The 20146-nt window shown below is 36.2% G+C and overlaps 1 protein-coding gene across 3 annotated transcripts in view; it reads right to left on the bottom strand.

The window, feature by feature from the left end:
• Window positions 1-6807: 6807 nt before the first annotated feature.
• Window positions 6808-20146, bottom strand: part of LOC108554140 (CCR4-NOT transcription complex subunit 6-like) — a 101702-nt gene continuing 88363 nt past the window's right edge. For 2 of the 3 annotated variants that reach the window (XM_017909315.1, XM_017909316.1), the window contains exons 4-5: window positions 7930-7998; window positions 6808-6937 (exon numbers count right to left, since the gene is read on the bottom strand). In XM_017909315.1, coding sequence (XP_017764804.1) covers window positions 6882-6937; window positions 7930-7998 — 125 coding nt within the window. In that variant the 3' untranslated portion in view covers window positions 6808-6881. The remainder of the gene's footprint in view (window positions 6938-7929; window positions 7999-20146) is intronic. The other variant, XM_017909317.1, reaches the window with a different exon arrangement.

Genomic DNA, 20146 nt, shown 5'->3' with positions numbered 1-20146 from the left:
CGATGATCGAACTCGCTGATCGAAAGATCAAGATCAAAGAGCGATCGCGATGCTCGGTATTTTTGCGAGGGAATCAAGGCACCTCGGGGCAATTTTTTCCAACTAATACCGGCACTTCCATCGTTAAATCGCAAATCGCTGCGGCGAAAATGTTCAAATATTTGTCATCCCGATTCGATAAGTGGTTTCGCGATTTAAAATCGAACACTTTATATTCCCACTTCGAAAACGACGAACAGCTTTTATCGGGAACGAACAAACTCTACGCTATGGTCAGGCATGCATATTCAAGAGCAACGATCGATGTCTTAACCCTAGACAGACCAAGGAGAGATCCAAACTTCTCGAACCCACGATCTGGAAAATATTTTGAATACTTTCTTTTTTTTTTTTTTTGTAAATAAATAGAATTTTAAACGAAATTTTAAGGAAATAAAAAGCTTCCCCTATCTCAACAATTTTCAAAAATTTATTTATTGTTAGTATCTCGTGGATTACTGTCAAATAAATTTGCAACATATGCTCGCAAAATATCACATTATAAACACGAAAAGTATCTCGGTAACTGATATGCAATCGAAAATTTTTTCGCAATAAAGATATAACAATTTGCAGCTTTTTTTATATTTTTCAAAGCGTGGTTATATTAAATGTGATTTATTCCAAAATAATAAAAAGAAAACCACCTGTATTTCATGTGAATATTTCACGTATACTTGTTTCTAATCTAATAACTGCTACATATTCGTTATTTAATTTCCAAGGTATTAAAACTGTTGAAAAGTTTAGTTATATACAAAAATCAATCTCGGATACATGGTGTGAATAAATGGATTATAAGACTTAGGTCCAAGAAAGATTGTTTATATAAACAGTAGATAAGAATGAGGGGTTTAGGTGAGCTGCATCGCGAAACCTCTTCATTCTTTCTCGACTCTGTTAGTTGCTCTAAAGAAACACTCAAGCAAGATAAATATAGCTTCTTTGAGTAACAAAATAATTGAGAAGAGAATTATATATATCGTACTCATTTGAAATATATTTCACCACGAATAAAAAGCTAAGAAAAACAGTTTCTAATCCACTTAACCCCTTCCCGTATTTTAACGAGTTTAACTCGTGATGAAGATTTTGGTCCAAACATGAATATCACGAGCCATACTCGTGAACAGAAAGTCGGCTCAACATGAATATCACGAGCCAGGCTCGTGAACAAAACATTTTTCTAAATTTAATTTTGAAACTGTCATCTTTTATAAAATATAATATATTTATAATATTTATAAAAGGAAAAAGGATTAGAGGTTACTTGCACAACAGTAGTATCGCGTAAAACTGACTATAGTGACTCACGAAAATATTCGGACGCCAAGGTATGTCTGAATTAATCACTTAGTATCGCAGATACTTATACACGGATCGTGTTCGTAATTTATTCTGGGGATGAGATGTTTACTTAAGTTAACAAAACCATGTGTCTTACTTAATAAATTTATATGGATTTACTATAACAAATTATAAATAAAATAATACCCTATTTTCACGTCACAAAAATATTTGGACACTTGGCATAAATAACATTATATAACTCTAATTTATTTATATAAACACATTTTTTAATATTTTGTCGCATAGCCTCTTTGTTCCAATATGTGCCTCAATCTGTTGGGCAGATTAAAAAATGATTTTTCCCAAATAATTCGTACTGATAGCAGCCCACTCTTCCAGCAACCTTTGTTTCAGTTCCTCTTTTGAGTTAATTGCCGTCTTTCGTATTCTGCGATCTAACTTATGCATAAATTTTCAATGGGATTGGGATCCGGCGATTGTGGTGGAGGATGAAGAACTTTTGGGGAACGATAAAGCAAGAATTCTTGAAAAATGCGTGCTTTATGTTTGGGGTCGTTATCTTGATAAAACTTAAAATTGTTGCAAATTCCCATTTTTTCTGCACTATTTAATAAATTATTTTTCAATAGGTGTAAGTGACAGTTTTTGTCCATGACGGTGTCAATAAAAACTAAATTGCCAATTCCTCTGGTCGAAATACAGCCTCAAACCATCACGCTGCCTTCGCCGTGTTTTACGGTACCTCTCGTGTTTCGATGATGGAACTCTTCATTCGCTTTCCGCCACACCATTCTTTTTCCATCTGAATTATGGATGTTAATGGAATACAAGTTCATCCTGAAACAATTCGGAGAACTCTTAAGCAACACGGGTACAATGTATTTGCGATACGATGTGATTAATTCAGACATACCTTGGTGTCCGAATATTTTCGTGAGTCACTGTATATCACACGTATTTACATTTCGGCTCGTATTGCGAAAGCTTTCGAGCATCAGTCTGGTCTGTTTACCGCACGTTGATGCCTACCGTTTGGGCCCGGATTTCGTCGAGCTAAATAGCAGAGGAGGGGGTTAATTCTGGGCCCAGGTTCGAACCAAGAACCGTTAGATCCCGGCTATTTTGTAATTTTAGAAAAGCGAAGAACTTTTGCCACGCAACGCACGATTACGGCATTTGAATGGAATAAACCCTGGCAGATTGTGGAAGCAAAACTCGGTGCTGTAACATTACGTAATTCAACGCCGGTTTAAGGCTAACGATAAAAGTAATTAATGCCAAGTTTCGCAAGACGACGCTACCCGATAAACTTTCCAGTGCTTGGTATCGAAGATTTAATCCTCGGTTTAAGGAACAACCGGCGAATTCCGACTGGAGCCCCAGGAACAAGGATCGATGGCTATGCGAAGCACCTGTTCGCGATACACTCCATTAACTCGCGAAAAATCTCCCTCGTCGTAAAAATCTTCGGGATGTACGCGTGAGATCTTGGAAAACTGCTTTAGAAAGTGGCTCGTCGTTGCCGTACCTAACGAAATGCCAACGCTGGCTACGATTTTCGCTGCTTTCCCAGTGATTTCGGGGTGGTAGTAGATTTTGGTTAAAATAATTTTGATAGACAACATAGGTTTTCAATTAGGAATTGTAAATATTGCTCGACAATGAAGACGCGTTGTTCCTTCGTGTAGTGCATGAAGTGTCAATTGTCACGCTGTCTTTTTTCTATCGTTGGCAACACTGTACCGCACAAATGGCGTAAAATCCAAATTTTGCGTGAATTTTGGGACACCTTATATTATACCTTTTGATAAATCCAATATCATGTTTATCTCGTATAAGTACCCTTTAATAACCTATATTATTAAGATAGTACTAATCTATACTACTGTCACGCTGCCTTTTTTCTTTCGTTGGCAACACTGTTCCGCACAAATGGCGTAAAATTCAAATCTTGCATAAATTTTGGGATACCAAACCTTTATTACGTTTAATTTTTACTGACATAATTTGTATGCGATTTTAAGATAAGATCGAATACAACATAATTTCGATCTAAGGCCAATTCATTTCTTCATTTAATAAATGGAATCGTTTATTTTCTTTTACCTATTAACACTAGAACTACCAATCCAAAAAAATGACTGGTCTCAGAATTTTACTTTCAATAATTATTAAAAACATATACCAGTTTTTTAAAAAATTAGTGATGATTCATATTGAAAATAAAAATGTCATTAATATACTTATTTACCTTCATCTTACCACTAAAATTGCTATTATCTATGCCTACTATGTTCAGAAACCTATTAAATCCTTGATGAACAAGTATAGATAAAAAGTCATATAAAGTCTCCTAATGTTATCTTTAATATATCCAAAATCATCTTCCCCTGCAAAGAAAATAAAATTCGATAAAAGTAAAATAAAGTTATACTCCCTTTCTTCATCCTACGTTCCAAAATTCCTCATTCGAACTAATTTTCGACAAAAATGTGGTCCCATCCGCGAAAAGTTAAATCAGTAATCCGCAATCTATCAAGATTACCAGACTCGCTTTCTAGATAATCTACAATCTATCAAGATTACTCGAATTCCCTTCGAAATTCAAAATTTGACACTTGCAAGACCTGTCAAGACCTTCAGAAGCTTCGGATCGCATTTCAAACTGCAGGAAATGAACGATGGGTAATTACTCCGCCATCGTTATAATCGCGCCATCTATGGTTGTTGCTGCGTAGCGTGTTTACAATGCGATAGGAGATCGCGTGAATCCGTGGAGTACAGACGCACATTGTGAAGTGGAATACAGATAGAATCTGAAAGCGAAGTTGGACTTATCATTAAGTGTTCCATCCACGGAACTCCGACACAAACGATTCGAGCCTCCACAGTCTGGAGAACTTGAGATTTTAACCCTTTTAGTGCCGGACGACGATATATGAGCCGCTTATTTCACAAACTGATTAACTCCACTTTTTGAAGAATCTTAAATTTAAGTGTCAAAGCTCTTGGTATAGTCATAACCTTTTATATTTAAGATTTTTCAAAAAGTGGAGTTAATCAATATGTATAGTGAACGCTCATATATCGAAAAGTGCCAACAGTGATAGATCGTTGCGTATATGATGGCGCCTTATTCTTCGCATTGCGAAAAAACGTTATCTTAAAATAAATTTATAAAACATTATTATTGGATATTACATTTGTGTATGTGTGTTGTTGTTGTTGTTGTTGTTGTTGTGCGTGCTGACACCTAGTGTGACACCACGAGACAAAGGAGTGTTGCGTCAGTCGTTAGTTGCTCGCTATATGAGAGTGGAGGTTATACACGTGATGCTAAATATAAGAATGGGATTATAGAAATAAATAAACTTTTATAGCAACATTAATGGAAGTTAAAATAAATATTCATGTGAACCATAACAGAGTTTATTTTTGTGCAGTTATAAACGGTCTAATTTCATTACAAAAGAATTTAAAAAATTGTTTTTGGGTTTAACTTCTTGTTGCATTCTATGCTGGTTGGTGCCGAGGATCTGTATACGCTGGAGTCAATAAGATAGAAACTCGATATGGGATAGAAGGGGAATATGGTATTGGGGTATATGGTACATGGGTGAGTAATTTCTACCCACGGGGTACCGTTTTGATTGAAGATGGTACGCTCACAAGGAGAGTGCAAGTCGAAACTTTGCAGATTTGTAGATTTAGTCATTCAATTTAAGAAAACATATTATAAGTGCAACTACTCAATAGTTTTCGAGATATTTGCTTGTTACGGTTCTGTGGATCACCCTGTATATTAATCCTTTCCTTACGGCAGCCCGCATCGCGAAGTGTGCACTTTGCACGTCGGTAGTCGTCGATGTTCGGACTTACGTTTTTCAACGCCACTTTGTGATTGTCTTTTATGTACACTTTTTTAAGAACTATATAACAACTGTTTCATCGTATTATATGAAAAACATGAAAATTAGTATATTGTATGAATATTCAGTAATTTACATATTTAGAAATTTTGCTATTATAAGTAAAAATACAATTTGGGGTAGTTAGATATCAAATTATAATTCCTAGTAATTTAATTCAGTATGGTAAATTCTAAAACAAGAATCAACGCAGAGACCTGTACACACAAGTCGTCGCGCGGCCGCTGACTATAGTCGGCACCCGTAACGAAAGGGTTAAGGATTCGAATTAAAGAAAGACATAAGAGTTCCTTATGTTTATTATTAAAGATTTTAAATAAAATAGTTATTAAATCAGTTAAAATGTCTAATTTTAGATATTCTGTTTTTGCTTCTGTTTTTGAAATTATTCCATTATTCCTTTTTCTGGAAAAAGTAATTTTGAGCCTTACTGATATAGGGATGTAATTATACCTGAATATTTAAGTACAATAATTTCATCGTATCACTTTAATTGCTGTTTTCTATGTATACTGTATGTAGATATACATTATATATACATTATATATACATTACATATATATATACATTATAGATGTATACAGATGTCTACATAAGTAGACAGTTATTGAATAATATAGACTAATACAAACTAGTGCTCACTTTTATAAGTAATTACATACGGATGTATAATATACAGTTTATCATACTATTTTAATTATTATTATCTACGTATACTATACTTATGTACACACTATAGATTGATAGCCGTAGTATTAAATTACCATATGAATTAATAACTTTTAAAAAGAAATTTTTGTATTTTTGTTACTTAAAAAGCATAGTGATCTAACATAGTGATTTGTGACCTCTTTTATCTTTATTACTGAACGATTACTTAAATCCTATGATACACTGAATGACATATTATTTATTTAAAAGTATCTATTTTAGATAATAATATACTTTTCCCAAGTATATATAACATACTTTTACAATATTATATAATATTCTTTATTTTTATAAATAAGAGTATATATTTTATAATATTATATAAATATACATAGATTCTTCCATTTTTATACCATATTCAAAAACGAAATAATTATTTTCCCATTGCATATTAAACGACAGCTGGTTCTATATAAATAAAGCTTTCCCCAAAAGAAAATTTCTTCCTTTCTACAAAAACGTTTTCAAATCCCATTTATCGCGCTTAAGTTTAACATAAAACGAGACGTAAAAACGAAAAATCTTTTTAAATTTATACCGTTGTTTCAACATTTTTCTAACCAATTGCAAGAGGATATGTCGAAGTGGATTCACTGTTTGCTTTGGAATAACATTTATGTAGAGACTTGGTTCCAAGAAGAATGGCGTATTCTCACATACTGCTTGAAAAGCTACTGTACACTCTTTGTTTCGTAGACGTTGAAAGATGTTTTATACATCCGCTTGATCCGTAAACTTGGAAAACTGATCTTTCGCGATAGATCGAGATAACTTTAGATCAATGTCTTTATTATTACACATTTCATTGTTTCCCGGTGTTTCCTCGTTACACGCGTCTATTATTCTTCCACGGGTATGTGGTAGCGTCGGATAATTAATGGTGGAAAGTAATTAAACGCCATAGTTGTAAACATTAGCAAAATCTCGTATGGAATATACGAAACGATCTGAAAGAAATGTTAACGCTGTGATCAGCAAGTCCGAATGATTAATTCAGATTTTTTATCTCTGCAATTGTTGAAAACAGGGGGGCAGAAATGTAATAATTTATATCTAATTATTTTTATCGTAAGACTGTAATTATTATTAGCATTTGTATATACGATATTTATACACGTACCATGGGCCAGTAACTCTGGCGTTAAAAAACTTTTAATGTTAATCATTAGGTTACAATTGCTGTAATTAAATAGCTATAGTTTATTACGAACATATATTATTACTTTTTAATATAATTATTATAATTAGTTATTTAATTCAACATCACGTGATTAATAGACGATTTTATTAACACGTAACAGCGGTATTTTTATTAACAAAAATAAAAATTTCATTATCAAAGTTGCATTAAAGTCCAAATTTAATTTGTTAAATTATTTATTTCAATTTTAAACAATGGATCGTGACAAATTTTCATTTTCATATCGAAATGTACACACCTACGAAGTTAAAATCTAACTTAAAATGAACTGAACTGCCGAAGCAAAAGGGTTAAGTAAGGGTGCAAGGGCGCAGGCGAGGCAGAATGCGTGTAGTCGAGACGTAGTGAATAGAGGATCGTGTGTTTCAGAATCAGAGTTGAGAGAAACCTAGCGTAATATTTTAGTTAAATAAATCTATTTTGTTATTAAAAAGGAATGGTTGTTTATTAGACGTGCAGATATCTGTGTCTGCCTAAGATTAATCTAGCACTAATCCTACGATAATTTGCTGGAAATCACGCGAACGAAAGTGAGGCAGCGAGAGAAACGCGTGCGAAGCGAGTTTCAACAGATCCAAGTAAAAACACGTCATGCTTAAATTAATTCAAGCCGAAATCCGTTTTACGCCTCGGCGTATCTATGTTACTGTTACTATTTAAGACGAATTCAATTCGCGTCGGGTTTTCAGAGCTTAATACAACTTTCGAGCAAAGCAGTCTCCACGCTATCTCGCTTACCAATATCCGCCATTACGCGTGTTTGATAATCATTGGGAATTCTACCGGGAGATATCTCACACGAAGTGGCTGGAATGTTTAAATGACGGGCTTATAAATGCGAACTCCAACGTAGCACCTACCTTACCTGCAATGAAACAGCGTGGCTTAGAAAATTACGAGGCGTTTGGAAACCTTTGATCTGCGCAAATACGTACATACTGCACAGAATTATAATCGAGTGACGAAATTTCGAGAATTCGGAGAGAAGACTCCGTGCAGCTGAAATTCGCTGGAATTTTAAGCGGGAATGTGCGCAGGCCCACACGAGGTAACCACTTCTCTGAATTTCAATTTTTCCCAATTCTCAATTCGACTTTTTAATACGGTAACACGTGTATTCCTAACACTAGATTTCCGGAGCGAGTTAATTTGACTCATTTACGATTTCATTGCTATATATATATATAGAAAAATTTAAATAATATTTTTAAAACATATGTTGGTTTCTCATAGAATTATAAAATGTATACAAATATTAATTCCTTCCCCTCCCCATTCCTTAGTTCCAAAAATCCATATGTGCTATACCTATTTTGACAGATGTGAGTCAAATTGACCCATTAAATATTTTTAATGTTGGTCGTTTTACACACATGTAACTTATTCCTTGTGAATAAAAATTTTTTATAAACAATCTGATGCAAGAGTTTTCATGTTCAAATTTGTCAGTTTACTAGTTTACGACCCCTTAGGCCACCGAGGTCCAAGGGTACTGGGATGTTTTTTCCCATCATAGGAATGCTGATTTGAGCGGTACTGTTGACAGTGAGCGATTAAAGGACAAAAGTTTTGTTCTCTCTTAAGGATTTTTAAGAAGATCCTTTCCATCTAGGTTTCAGACATGTCTTCCAGGATTTATTTTAGGCATCGGTTATGTAAGCTACTTTGCATTGGAGTGACGCTTCTTGAATCGAAGAGACTACCTATTGTGATAATCGATAGTTGGAAGAAGGACTTTCACGTTAAAGCAAACATCAGTTCTAACCTCCAGAAACTGCAAGCAGTAACAAAGACAAGAAGCCTAGCCCCAAACCGATTAGTCGAACACATGCACAACATCGATCATAGCGTCCCACGAACTTCATTGATCCCAACAAACCAGAAAGGACCTACTAAACCTGAAGGACCAAGGCAACCAACATCTGTGATAGCAAAACAGCCAAAAAGTGGAACAGCGAATAGAAAAGGCGACCAAGGCGAGCACGGTGGAAGCCATGACAGAGACTAGGAGGCTAAAAAGCAAATAGAGGGAGTAGGAGACACGTGCAGGAATGAGAAGAAAGAACGGAAGAAGAGGGAGGGAAAAAAGACTGAAGCAACAAAGAGGTTGTACCACGCGGCTCGTGGTCCGTGAAATCGGGTATTCCGAATTTTCTAGAGGAAGTGAACTATCCACGGAAATCCATACGGCGACGTTGGACATTACGTGCAGGTGCTTCCTGGAGTAGCTGACTAAGCACTTCGTAACGGCCGATGGTCATTCGTTTCCGACTCTATCGGGCTCACGTGAACGATCCTCCTCGTGTCAAGTGGTCATCTCGGCGAGAGTTGGGTATTTTAAAAGAGGATAAGCTTGACCAGCGAAGAAAGCAAGTGGGACACTCGTGAAGGATCACGTGGTCGGACTCGTTAAATAGATACTGTGCGTTCGAAAGAAGGCACAGTGTGTTTACATCCTCACGTCTGATTAATTCTGCTAATACTTTCTCGATCACAGGATCATCACCGATGATCTTTGTCATTGTCAATGGTCTTGTGATAATGGTCTTTGTCCTGTCAATGATCTTCGGTCAACAACGATCATTGTCTGTGATCATGGAAGTGTCAGCGGAGTTACATTGTGCCTTCTTTTCTCAAACGCACTATATCGGTATCGGCCCAATGCGAGCTCGAGTAAAACTGGCAAGACGAATCTGCGCGCGCGCGCGCGCGCGTGTGTGTGTGTGTTTTAGGTAAGTCTCGTGTGTGCAATTCAGCCATCGAAGTACTAGCTGAGGAACTTAAGATGCAGTTAAGCCGTATACCCGTGTAGCCCTCGGGGGTGATCTTAATCCTTTAATTACAGCTACCTATGGGAATGTTTAATTGATTCTAGAAAGGAACGAGAGTGTGCTGTAACTCGTACTACTCGAAAATCGTTGACTATGAACGATCACTATTGCTATGTTCCTATGACACGAGTTTTCAGATTGTCATTGATGAGAATGCGTGTATTATAGGAAATTAAGGTAGGAATTCGATCTCGTTATAGACTGCCGACGATCTTTGTCACCTTTCGCTACTAATAATCAGTATCTGTGATCGAGGGAGGGTTAACAGAGTCAGTCAGCCGTGGGGATGTAAACATGCTGTGCCATTTTTTCTCGAACGCACTATACCTACTTAGGTATGAGGTAAGAGTGTAGGTAGGAGTTAATCCTCGAAATACTGTTTTGGCGGTATTATTACACTCGTTAGGAAGTACTATATTACCCCGTACTTCAGATAGAACACGATGGCACATTGACGCTTGGTGATCATATACGCCAAGTACTGTGGGTTCGAGAAAAGAAGGCACAGCGTGATTACATCTTCACGATTGATTAACTTTGCTAATTCTCATCACAGACAGTGGCCCCTATTAGCCGAAAACGGTGACCGATGATCTTTGACACCATCTTCGGCCAATAGCGGTCACTGCCTGTGATCATGGGAGTGCCAACGGAATTAATTATTCATACCATCCAATAGCAAAATACATAGCCCTATCAGGGGTCCATATAAATTCTAGACTTGGTAGTACATGGAATAGAAACACACAATATCCAGATAACTCTTACTTACTGTTCGAAGCTATACAATTTCCTCAAAGAGCCGTCCATCACTAATCGTTGTCAATCGTTGTTAAAAGTGACGATACACGGTAAAATATTAATGGACTCCTGAGATCGTTCCGATTGAATCGAGTGAAAACACCACACAAATCGAACTGTTTTGTTACGTTATTACGTATTACTTTACTGCCCACATCAAGTCAACTCTGCATTAGCTATACCCGAGCCTTCTTTGGTCCACAGTCGCAAACACAATAAGTTTGAAAGTATAATGGAACGAGGATTATTCGAATACAGAAGTGACATATTGCATTGCAATGAGTATCGCAACACGAAAAAGAGATAGGTGCTGTTTAATTTATAATAATATGTATGTTTAATTTATGTACAATTTAATTATTTTTCTGCACTTTCCTTATCATATACGTATCGCTTCAAATATCAGAAGAATCATTTATAGCTGAAAAATTGAATTACGACAAGTCTTAACAAGTCTCCATTCAGTCAAAGGCTAAGACAGACTAGTTCTACAAGTATTCTAATTTTGAGTATTCTAACGCGATAAGCTTACAAGATACGAATATTTTCACGATGTTAATTTCGCAAAAATTGACAGCAAAGTGAAATACGCATTATATAGAACGATTGGTAAATACTCTGTGCTACGAATATTTTCACGATGTTAATTCTTAGACGATACGATTTCAGTTTTGTTCTCGTTACATTGAATTAATTCGCAATAAAATTTACATTCATCGAATGCCTCTACACGCTACGATACACATAATGAATTACAAAAATATTCGTATCCTTCCTATAACCCACTTGAAACGATTGCTATTACTTTACGATACGAGCTGTAACATTTTTATCATTGGAATGCAGAAAATACTCGGTTTCGCATTATTTATAACACACTCTTGCTAGTTCGATCGCTTTTGTCATTAGTTCAATGACGTACACCTTATATCTGATATGAGAGTTTGTTGAGAGAAAAGGGCAAAAGAGCCTGGTAGGATATGACTGGGAGGATAGAACCTGGTATAATATGACCGGCCACGGTTTTTCCTGTGACGCCACAGTGGTTATTGGTGAACTACTTACAATTGTAAAAATTCAATGAAAATTGACAGTTAGTGCATTTTGAATATAATCGCTAATTAGAAAATATTTTGAAACAAAAAGTGCCGCATTGAACAATTAAAAATATTAGAACAAATCTTGCTTCTAGCAAGAAAAAGAAATATTCCTGTGGTGTCTTTAAAGAGATATCGCACGGGATGGTAACCGATCACGAGGGGACCTTTATGGATAGAAATGGACACTAATATCTTCTATGTTTTTTAACAGTTAACACAGCAGTATATTTACATAAAAATATTTAAATAACGAAAACAACTCGCAATAAACTGTTTTAAATAAAAAATTGATTGACACTTTCTAGAAAATTCTTCTCTCTTTCTCTCACTCTTATTAACCTTTATATACCCATGTTTCCTCTTTGACGATTCCCACATAACTGTTTTATTCTGACACATTCTTCTAAACATTGTTTCAAACATTATTCATACTAGACTGCATTCGCACATATTATATTTATATCATCGCAAATGAGTTTCACTTATTCAACCTCATTCGCATTCACACATATAAAACCAACACCCACAGGGTTGTCCGCCATTTGTTATACTTTGTATGTCTTTCCATGTTGTTTACACGAATTTCTATATTATGTTCTATATTCATATTATATATAATTCTATATTTCTATCGAAAGAAGCCAAATGCTATTGACAAATATATAATTTTAAAAATCAACGAATTTCTATGAACACTTTTATCATACTAATTATGTGATAACTTATCTTAATTCTCCGTTATTTCGAATTCTTATTTTGCAATAAATTCTGTAAGGATGGAAAGCTTGACTAATACGACGCGATTTGCATAAGTAAGTTGTATCGTAAAAGAGCAGTGATAAATGGAATGAGTAGAAATATTTTTATGAAATCTATCTGCAAAGAGTTATTTCAATTCACGTTTATATCACACCGAATTTTTATTTCGCAATAAGGTTTATATCGATGGAAAGGTTAGTCAACGCAGCATATATTTCAACTGGTCAAGAATTTTAAAAGTTGGGTCGTAAAAGAGCAGTAATCGTTCAATGTTGGCAATTGGGGCGAACGTTTCTGTACCTCACTCTGCATCCTGTTAGCACCTTTGCATATCGAGTTCATAATACTCGGTATAGTCACAGTTAAATATTTCGCGAGATTTATTTTTTCCGTAAGAACCTGTGACCTCTGAACTTCGCTCAGTGCCCTTTGAGCAACTGCGCGTTACAAACCCTTAGCTGGCTTTCAACCGCTTTACTGCCTTCACCCTTTGGATCACTTCGAGTGCAACAGCTTCAGGGATGACAAAGTGTCAAACCGGGACTGGTCTCATTGACTGCTTTGCGTTGTATCTGGTCTCCAAACCGCTATAAATACGCGACGCGAAAAGGGACAGCACGCGATTTGTCACCATTATGCAATCGCACAAAGCGTCCACTCGACATTCCAAACTTGAAAGCCTGGGAAAGCCCTGATATATCCGTTGATATAAATTTTGAAATTAGTATCATGAGTATCGTCTCAAAGAGAAATCATTTGAAGGCAATAGGATGAATATGAATATTTATGGATCACTGTACATAGATCACAATATCAGGGAGAGTGTAACGTCTAACAAGCTGGTAGATGAAGAGGGATTCTATACTTCATTCAGCGACAACAAACGAATGGATAGAACAAAACAGGATTGGAATATAAATTTCTAATATCTACGTGTTAGAGAAGCAATTATACCTCGTTCAACGAGAATTGACAGGAAATACAAAGAGCTACACGTGAGGGACGCGTGATCAGACCAAGACGGAGACATCAGACCTAGGCCCTAGCTGATCCAGACGTAAGATGGAATATTTCGAGGAAAATTTTGGCTGGCCTCATATGCAAGGGGCTCTTTAGAACTTCTTAAAGTCAACCCTGAACATCGATGTTCAACAGCCATGGCGATATCTTCATCTGTGATCAAAACAAGAAACCTCTCTTTATTCCAACGCGCTCCTGGTCAATTCTGCCGAATTCTTTGCTATTTATCGTCTTATCAAATCTCTCCCAGCCGTGTCTCGTCTCCATACTCCGTCAAACGAGAATTGACAGAAGACATAAATAGCTGTACGTGAGCGCCGCGTGATCAGACCAGGACGGAGACACCAGACCTGGACCCGAGCAGATCCAGGCGTAAGATGGAATATTTCGAGGAAAATTTTGGCTGGCCTCATACGCAAGAGCTTCTTTAGGACTTTTAGAAGTCGACCCTGAACATCCACGTTCGGCAGCCACTTATCTGCGTCCGCACCATCGATCACGTGATCGTTTTATTTATATTTTCAGTCGATTTTCGTTGAACGGAGTATAGGTTTGCATGAGAAGGATTCTCATAATGATAAAGGAATTTTTTGTTTCTTCGAAGATGCTCTTAAAAGTCCTGAACGAACTTTTCTTTTCCAGGCGATGCCAAAAATGGACCTTTTTTAACATCCTTTGTCCTGGGGCATCGATTGAGCACGGTTGGCAGCCACTCAACTGTCATAGTATCCTTACGTTGATCATGCGAACGTTTCGTTTACATTTTCTGCTTTTCCTCGTAGAACGGAGTATAAATATCACGTTGGTACCTAAGTTTCGTCTGCCTGTTTCCTCTGCACGGACAGTTTATTTGTTTGGAACAGCGACCTATCCCAAGGTATATCTCGCAGACGTGGGCATCTGGTATTTTCAAGAATTGGCATTGTCAGTTATTTTCCACGTTATTTAAATTACTCTTTGATCAGAAGAAACGTCAAGATTTATCGTCTGAACTAGAACTATCAATCCAGTCAAAATGATTGTGTTCAGAATTTTCCGTCTTGCAATTACTAAAAACATATATAGTCGGTTATAAAAATATTCGGACACTAATATAAATTTGGTCTTTCTATCCTGTATCTTAACAAAATGTACAAAGGTTTAAAAAAATGTAATTTAATATGATAAAGTATAATTCTTAGATAACAAAAATGTAAAAAGAATTTATTTATTATATACAGTTTACAAAAATATTCATACACTAATATAAATTTGGCTTTTATGTTCTTTTTTTTTAGCAAAATGTACAAAGGGCTAAAAAATGTATTGTGCTATGATGTAGTATAGTTCTTAGATAAGAAAAATCCAAAAACATTTTATATACTATATACAAGTCACAAAAATATTCGTATATTACAAAGATTAAGCTTATAAAATTAATTTAGTGATTTTTAATTGAGAATTAATTAATTGTTACACATCACATAGTCGTGTTAGCATGTTATAAATAATTTTTTGTAAATAATTAATATCGATACTGTTCCATCCTTCCATAAGGCAATTTTTTAATTCTTCTTTCGAGTTTATTTAATTACCGTTGACTCATATTGAGATAAAACTATAATTAGTTTATTTACTTATCTACAACGTGCTATTAAAGTTACTATTATCTATGCCCACTATGTTTACGTAATTATTAAAAATTTAATATTGAAAAAGTATGCATTGAAGTGGTATTCAATTTTAGTTAACCACGGTACACATATTCCATCCACGATGAAATCAGATAAAAATTGTAGAAATTTTTTCGAATTTTGTGCAATATAATTGCAATATATGCAATATAACGTGTGAAATATAATTATGGTTGCAGAATTAGTATAGCTTATTATCATGAAATTTGGTATGAAGAACACGTGACGAGTTAGACTCGTCATTGTAGTATAAAGGACTAAGGGTTTTACCTTTTCTTGGATAGCGATAGACGAATCGACCCCACCTAACCTAACCTTTTCCATAATTTAAGCGACCTGGACATCACGTGTGATTATGCTTTGGAGCAACGGACCTAATTACAGCATCAATGCACAGATACATGATCTACGCGTATATGCAGATGCACTAGTGACAAGTTATGGATGGTTTCCAATCTGTCACAATATACAGGGTGTCCCAGCAACGGTAGTACAACCGGGAAAGTGATGATTATATACATCCTCTTTCCGGTTGTACTACCGTTATTGGAACACCCTGTATGCAGCACGCGACAAAATTATAGTACACTATGATTTTCAGTACTTCTCGGGTAACTTCAAAGCGTATAAAAGTATAGCTCGGAAAAAAAAATCGTCTCATTATAAATCAAATTTGATTTTACAGGAGAAGGTTAGTATTATACAAAACAGTCGATAAACATATTGGAAAAAAATTACCATTTTTAGAATATTTTTATAAAAATCGCAAAGCTCGGTATTTTTTATTTATTTATTTCAAGAACCTAAAACGGTAAGTAGCTTTTGTTGTCAAATCCAGATTCAGCACATGGAAATATACAAGAAGCATTTTCAAAGAACAAATTTTAGTTGATCTGCTCTTTGGTAACTGTGCTAAAATTTTGACGCAGCCATTTTCTACAAATAAATAAGTAAAATTGGCAGAGAGAAATGTAAACTATATTGAACACTCTTCTATGTTGTAAAGGACTGGACACGTATGAGTATATTACATATACATGTAACATATACATAGATCGCATTAGTTTCAAGAAACACTAAAAGCTACAGGATGTGATATTATTTCGCATACAGTACACCATTATCGTTTCAAATATTCCAGTTTAACGTATATCACTCGTGAAGAACATTCCAATACTTTCACATACGACTGTACGTACCCATTTACTGCGTAACCAACTTGCCAGGCAAACCTATCGTAATTAACAGCAGCAGTGTGGTCGATCTCCTCGAAGGATCCTGAATGTAAAGAGCATTCCTAGAGACGAGAGAAGGCTAGTAGGGAATACAGTAGAGACTCCAGTACCGTACCCCCCATTATCCCAATACCCTAATATACGGATGTTCTGTAATCCGCACGTTTCGTAGCCATGTTTACATACACGATACAATGTCTTTCGATATATGCAAATACCCTCCTGTGTTCGACCGATTAAATGTAATCATATCAGTTCAGTCTGAAGCAGAGTATCCAAAAGCAACGATGAGGTCGTGTCTTCTCGTATCGAAGCATATGAGTTATTTAAAAGGACTTCGATAGTTTGAAGCACAATAGGAACGTAATTCTACGTAGCCTTTTACAGTAGAAAATTTATGCGATTCAGGGACTAAAAGGATATGGACTTGTTAATATAATATTAAGAGGTGGAAGTTGAATCAGAATAAATAAAGATATCTATAAGAACTAAGCATATATATTTTCCGTCCGTCTTAGCGGAAACGTAGATAAGCTGTTAATGTAAAAAAAAGTGATCGTTCTATTATCCGAAAATTCGACTATCCAACCACCTCTGTCAATGTCAACGTGCATCAATTAATTCAGACACGGGAGTTTCTACTGTTAAAGTTGTTGCCTTTTAAAAGTCCTAAAGAGGCTCTTGCGTATAAGACCAAAGGAAATTTGGTAGTCCTAGTGTTAAGCAGACGATAAATCTTGACGTTTCTTCTGATCAAAGAGCAATTTAAAAAACGTGGAAAATAAATGACAGAGTCAATTCTTGAAAATAACAAATGCCCACGTCTGCGAGATATACCTTGGGATAGGTCACTGTTCCAAACAAATAAACTGTCCGTGCAGAGGAAACAGGCAGACGAAACTTAGGTACCAACGTGATATTTATACTCCGTTCTACGAGGAAAAGCAGGAAATGTAAACAAAACGTTCGCATGATCAGCGTAAGGATGCTATGACAGTCGAGTGGCTGCCAACCGTGCTCAATCGATGCCCCAGGACAAAGGATGTTAAAAAAGGTCCATTTTTGGCATCGCCTGGAAAAGAAAAGTTCCTTCAGGACTTTTAAAAGCACCTTCGAAGAAACAAAAAATTCCTTTATCATTATGAAAATCCTTCTCATGCGAACCTATACTCCGTTCAACGAAAATCGACGGGAAATATAAATAAAACGATCACGTGATCGATGTTGCGGACGCAGATAAGTGGCTGCCGAACGTGGATGTTCAGGGTCGACTTCTAAAAGTCCTAAAGAAGCTCTTGCGTATGAGGCCAGCCAAAATTTTCCTCAAAATATTCCATCTTACGCCTAGATCGGCTCACGCCCAGGTCTGGTGTCTCCATCCTGGTCTGATCACGTGTTCCTCACGTGCAGCTGTTTATGTCTTCTGTCAATTCTCGTTTGACGGAGTATAGAGACGAGACACGGCTGGGAGATGTTTGATAAGACGATAAATACCAGAGAATTCGGCAGAATTGGTTAGGAGCGCGTTGTATTAAAGAGAAGTTTCTTGTTTTGATCACAGATGAGGATATCGCCATGGCTGTTGAACAGCGATGCTCAGGGTCGACTTTAACAAGTTCTAAAGAGTCCCTTGCGTATGAGGCCAACTAAAATTTTCCTCGAAATATTCCATCTTACGTCTGGATCAGCTAGGGTCTAGGTCTGATGTCTCCGTCTTGGTCTAATCACGCGTCCCTCACGTGCAGCTGTTTATGGCTTCTGTCAATTCTCGTTTGACGGCGTATAGAGACGAGACAAGGCTGGGAGAGGTTTGATAAGACGATAAATACCAGAGAATTCGGCAGAATTGGCCAGGAGCGCGTTGGAATAAAGAGAGGTTCCTTGTTTTGATCACGGACGAGAATATCGGCGAAAAACATCTCAGGAAAGGAGCTGCATCAATATGTGCAAGCTGTTTTTGCGATGCAAGTGCACGCATATAGACGCAGGATGCGCGTGCGGAGCGCAGGTTGCACACATGCATATTGGAAGGCTGGCTACCATGCGAACGTGTCGGCATTTGGCATTGCGCCGCATATTATCCAAGGATGCACGAAATGCCTTGCCATTTGCACACGGGACACGCTCGTTCCACGTTGTCGCTGTTGTTGCGTTGCCGTTGCTGCTGTTGCACGTCGTCGCAGCCTCATTCCTGCATGTACAGCGACTGTGACAGGACGCGTTCGAACTCCCCTGTCTCACGAGATGAGACAAATGCGTCCTTTGAATAACGCAAAACAACTTTCAAAAAACGTTATTTCAAAATTCCCTTGGCTTTCAAATGCCACGAGGAGGTCCCCTATTCGTTCCTCCACGCTTCTTTTTCTCCTCATTATATATTCCACGAGGGAATTAAGTTCTTATCTCCTGTGATATTTTTACGCGTGTCTCGAATATTTTTCAATGTCATTTTTTCCGTATGCGTGGGTAAATGATGGATGCAAGGGGAAATGTAGTACACGTAAAGGGTATTGATACGTGTCTCGATTGTCCAATAGGATTTTTCACACCAGAGGTACCGCGCTAGTCAGGACATGGTCGCTTTCAAAATTTTGGCTCCTTTTAGTCGACGAAAATACGGAGTTTCTTTGGACACGATATTAAGGTATATTAAGATATTACGTAATTAAATACGATATTATTACAATACGATTATTAATTCGTACTATACGATATTATACGAGATTGATCTTTTATCCAGGTAAAGCGTAGTTTATATTATATCATAATAATTCTCGTCTAGTATTAGCTAGTATTAAAGTTAAGTATTTCGAATTATGTATTTAATCCTTTGCAGTATAATTGTTTACCTAGTTTGTTCTCCAACTCTGATTTAATTTTTCTGGTTTTGATATCACATGTTAGGTATGAAGCAACTGCTTGCAGTTATTTAAAGTGTAATGTTTTATTAACGTTGTTAAATACCATATAACGTTGTATTATTCGGTATTATATTATATTATAGTGAACGATCCATTGTAAATAAATTCTGTATTTTAAAAAATTAGTTTATTTTTAAGATACAGCTCCGTATTTTAAAATTTTGCACTATAATTGTTTTCCCAATTTCTTCTTAGCCAACTCAGATTTCAATTTTTACGTGTTAGGTATGAAGCAATTGCTTGCAGTCATTTAAAGTGTAATGTTTTATTAACCAAACGATTGTTCATAAAGAATGTATAACATCGAAATACGAATATTTAGTTCATTGTTATTTATATTTTTCTAAAGTATGGTACTTTTTAAAATAATCTTCTGCATGTAAAAATGGTTTTCTGTCGCAAGTTTCACGAAAGTAGACTGTTGTTCGCCTTCCATCTTTTATTTTTCAATTCGAACATACTAGGCTGTCATTATGTTTGCCTCGAGGATCTGCCATTAGTATATGTAATTTATCATCTAATCGATTTTCGTGGTCCGATGCTGAGGGTTTTCCCCGACGTTTCACGTCTTGTCAAAAATTTTCCACACGTGACTTCGAGCCAATTCAATGCGAT

Source organism: Eufriesea mexicana, unplaced genomic scaffold (genome assembly GCF_001483705.2).
Source record: "Eufriesea mexicana isolate 0111107269 unplaced genomic scaffold, ASM148370v2 scaffold16969, whole genome shotgun sequence".
In the NCBI taxonomy this organism is placed as follows: Eukaryota; Metazoa; Arthropoda; class Insecta; order Hymenoptera; family Apidae; genus Eufriesea; species Eufriesea mexicana.
The sequence above is the reverse complement of the archived record's forward strand: the minus strand, read 5'-3'. Positions and strand labels throughout refer to the sequence as shown.